Source organism: Polypterus senegalus, chromosome 12, assembly GCF_016835505.1.
Source record: "Polypterus senegalus isolate Bchr_013 chromosome 12, ASM1683550v1, whole genome shotgun sequence".
NCBI classification, from domain to species: domain Eukaryota; kingdom Metazoa; phylum Chordata; class Cladistia; order Polypteriformes; family Polypteridae; genus Polypterus; species Polypterus senegalus.
The window spans coordinates 39,432,145-39,435,637 of record NC_053165.1 but is presented as its reverse complement, the minus strand read 5'-3'; the positions used below and the strand labels follow the sequence as shown (position 1 = coordinate 39,435,637).

The following is a 3,493-nucleotide window of genomic DNA, read 5'->3' as shown; positions in this document are numbered from 1 at the left end:
TTAAATCTCTGTGAAAGAATACAAACAGATCAGTGTGGCAATGGTCAAGGGATGGGAGGTGTCCTACAATAGGCTTTGCAGGGTCTTTGATTTTAACAGCTAGAACATGCCCTCTGAACTGGTCTGCTAGCCACCTCCCTGTTTCACCGGTGTAGATGGCTGGACACTTCCTGCAAGAAATGCCTTAAATATATTTTTTAATCTGGAAAGAGGGCAGTTGTTTAAAATTGAATCTACAAGGGTGGCCAGACACGAAAATATTGTTGTTACCATTTTTGCAAGTGACACAGCAGCTCCTGTTACAGTTCAAACTGCTTGGTGGAGAATATGGCTCTCCCTGTGAAGTGAGCTGTGAATGACAAGTTTGGGAAGGTTAAGTAGTTGATGGAAGGAAATTAAGGGAGGGTGTGGAAAAAAAAAGCCTTCTGTGGAAAAATCACTCTGCAAAATTGGGAAATTTTATTGAATGGCCAGTCAAAGTGGAATGGCAGGACCAGCAGGATTTGGGTTCTGTTATTGGAGTTTCTCTTAGAATATCAATGCATCAGTTTTTGTCAACTTAATCCATACTTGGAACTACAAAAATGATTTCAATACTGGTTATTTTTAAACGTTTCTGTTGATACTGTCAGAAGGAACCCAAAAGGTGAAAAGGGTGTGTCAACAACCCAGAGACTCAGGTTGCAGACTGTAAAAAGCATTCGTACACACTAGCAAACAACATAGTTAATCGATTGTGCCTAACAATATTTACTGGTATGGAGTTTCTCAGAAAATTAAATGTAGTACATAAACATGGGAAGATAATACAAGAAGTAAAAAAGAAGCAAAAAGCCTGAACAATAATAATAATTACATTCAATGCAGTCGCAATATCCCTTTGTTAACTATTGAGCTGACTAACAGGTGTTTAGTCACATGTGACCTTGCCACGTGCATTCCGACGACTCGCTCTGTGACATGGCCACCGTGACAGGGCAGATCCTTGCAGTCACTCAAACATATTGCGGAAGTGCTCTGTGGCAGCAACGACTAAGCTTTGCGCAGGCGCTGCCCTTGGACATCTCTAGGGGTCCTGCCCACTGAATAGGCCAAATGTGAGGGGCGCGGCTTGTGGTGCATCCTAATAGAGGGGCGGGACCCACAGCTCACACTGTAAAGAAGAGGGCGGGGCTTAAAGCGTCTCTTCCGCGTTGGCACTTTCGCAGGTGCTGAAGCTCCACGTCAGTGTCACCAGCTAAGTTGTTTGGAGCGAGGGCAGCCGGGCATCTGTGAAGGCAGCAGTTTCGAGTCCGGCAACATGTTAGCGGCTGATGCTGATGAGGCCTACGATTTTCTTTTCAAGATAGTTCTAATCGGTGACGCCGGCGTGGGCAAAACGTGCGTAGTACAGCGCTTCAAATCAGGGATCTTCGTGGAGAGGCAAGGAAATACCATTGGCGTTGACTTCACCATGAAAACTGTGGACATTCAGGGAAAGAGAGTTAAGGTAAAACACTGCAGCGTGCTCTAACTTAGTGGGCCCTGAAGTGAATCCAACCAAAAGACGGTTGACAGCGCCATCGCGAGTGAGGGTGGAAGACAGAAAAAAAGTTGGCTTCATGTGTCGGAAAGACTTGTCTGTGTCAGGCTCGGACGTTTAAAATCCATTGGTTTTTGAAACGTTCTTTGCTGAATCTCATTCCAGAGTTTTCTTGAGGGTTATGCAGGTGGTTGATCTGTTTTATTTATGTTTCATGGAACCATTAAGATTGGTCAAGGGGACACTTAACTAGCCAGTATGTTTGCAGTGAGGATGTGATCTTACCTTAATTAAGCGCATACATATTTTATAGATTAGTCTGTGTATATATACAGTAGCGTACTTAACACTTTAGCTTTTAACTAAATTTCAAAGAAGTAAATCCATAATAAAATACAGCAATAAACCCCTGCTACTGCCAGAGTGTAAATGAGGTGAAATCTACTCGGGCAGGCAACTATAAACTGCAAGAAATGAGTTCTTGTACACTTGAACATTCCATGGAGGTCCACAGGGCTTGGTGACTGCTGTTATTTTCTAGGATGTACTTTATTTGTTAATTGTATGAATTGAGTCTTTGGAAATCAATAAGAGTATGCATTTCCTTTTTTTGCCTTTTGTAAGTAGGTAAAATAAGCGGTTAATCCAAAATAAAAAACAGCAAAAAAGAGAAATCTACAGGATTTAGATATCACAAGTTTGTGACAAAATAAATATATAATTGACAGCCGTTTCATTGTAAGCACTGTGCATGCAAACTGTGAAAACGGCTGGCTGCCTTGCTTGCTCTGAAACATGTCAGAGGAGTTGTTTTTGTCTTTTACTGATGGTTGCTTCCTATTCTCATTGCAAGTGAAGGTTTTACTTTTTTATTGTCTGTATCTTTCCTCATCGTGTGCCCGGATGTGGTGCATCAGGTGTCTGTTTCAAAGGAAGTGATAACTCAAAAACATTACAGCAATGGATTGCAGAACAATATGAAGCAATGTCCTTCAAAGTTAAGCCCATTAGCATTTTTTTTTTGATCTCCTGATCTCAACTGAAGCCTTTTTGGGTTGTCAGATCATCTAAAAAGTTAATTTTAGATGTTCTTTGAATTCCAACTTTCACCTAGGAAGAAGAAATGTGACCTGTTGCACTAATTATTGGTGATTCATTGAGACAGGATAAACTGTTGACTTGTTTGATTGCTTGGTTTGCCTATTCATCCTTTCTGTTTTTTGTAGTTGCAAATCTGGGATACTGCTGGACAGGAGCGGTTTCGCACCATTACTCAGAGTTACTACCGTAGCGCTAATGGGGCAATCATTGCATACGACATAAGTAAAAGCAGTTCCTTTCACTCTGTGCCACGATGGATTGAGGATGTCCGGAGATATGCTGGCTCCAACATTGTACAGCTTTTAATTGGTGAGTGCTAGTTTGACTTATGGGAATGTACGAAAAGTGAATCGTGGTGGAAGCAAAAGAATATGGAATGTTCAATGGTTATGTGTACATATAAAAATTGCTTCATTTAGTTAATATTTTTGTTTTTTCTTTGTTTGCTTGTTTTTAAAGGTAACAAATCAGATTTAAATAATTTGCGAGAAGTTCCCTTTGATGAAGCTGAAGCTTTGGCAAGGCAATACGAGGCCATTGATGCCATTGAGACGTCAGCCAAGGATGCAAGCAATGTGGAGACGGCTTTTACCAAAATGGCCACAGAACTCATGGTGCGGCATGGTGGTCCGGTGTTCACAGATGCTGGCGTAGATACCATTAAACTAAACAGCAAGGATGTTGGGGACAGTTGGAGCTGTGGATGCTGACCTGAACCAGGAGCTGTTATGGAGTCTGGATAGCATTCTTGTAAAGCAGTGGACGTTTCAACATTTCAGTTAGCCTAAGGCTATTGGCATAATACTGGACAAGTGTCCAGTGTAGAAGTAATCAATGTGAGGCCAAAACAGACTCTTTCAATAGTTTCCC

At 41.6% G+C, this 3,493-nt stretch overlaps 1 protein-coding gene across 1 annotated transcript; it reads left to right on the top strand.

The window, feature by feature from the left end:
• The first annotated feature begins 1,165 nt into the window (after positions 1-1,165).
• Positions 1,166-3,493, top strand: rab43 (RAB43, member RAS oncogene family). Its single transcript, XM_039772172.1, has 3 exons — positions 1,166-1,489; positions 2,749-2,932; positions 3,083-3,493. The coding sequence occupies exons 1-3, from the start codon at positions 1,301-1,303 to the stop codon at positions 3,331-3,333; spliced, it is 624 nt and encodes a 207-aa protein (XP_039628106.1). The 5' UTR covers positions 1,166-1,300; the 3' UTR covers positions 3,334-3,493.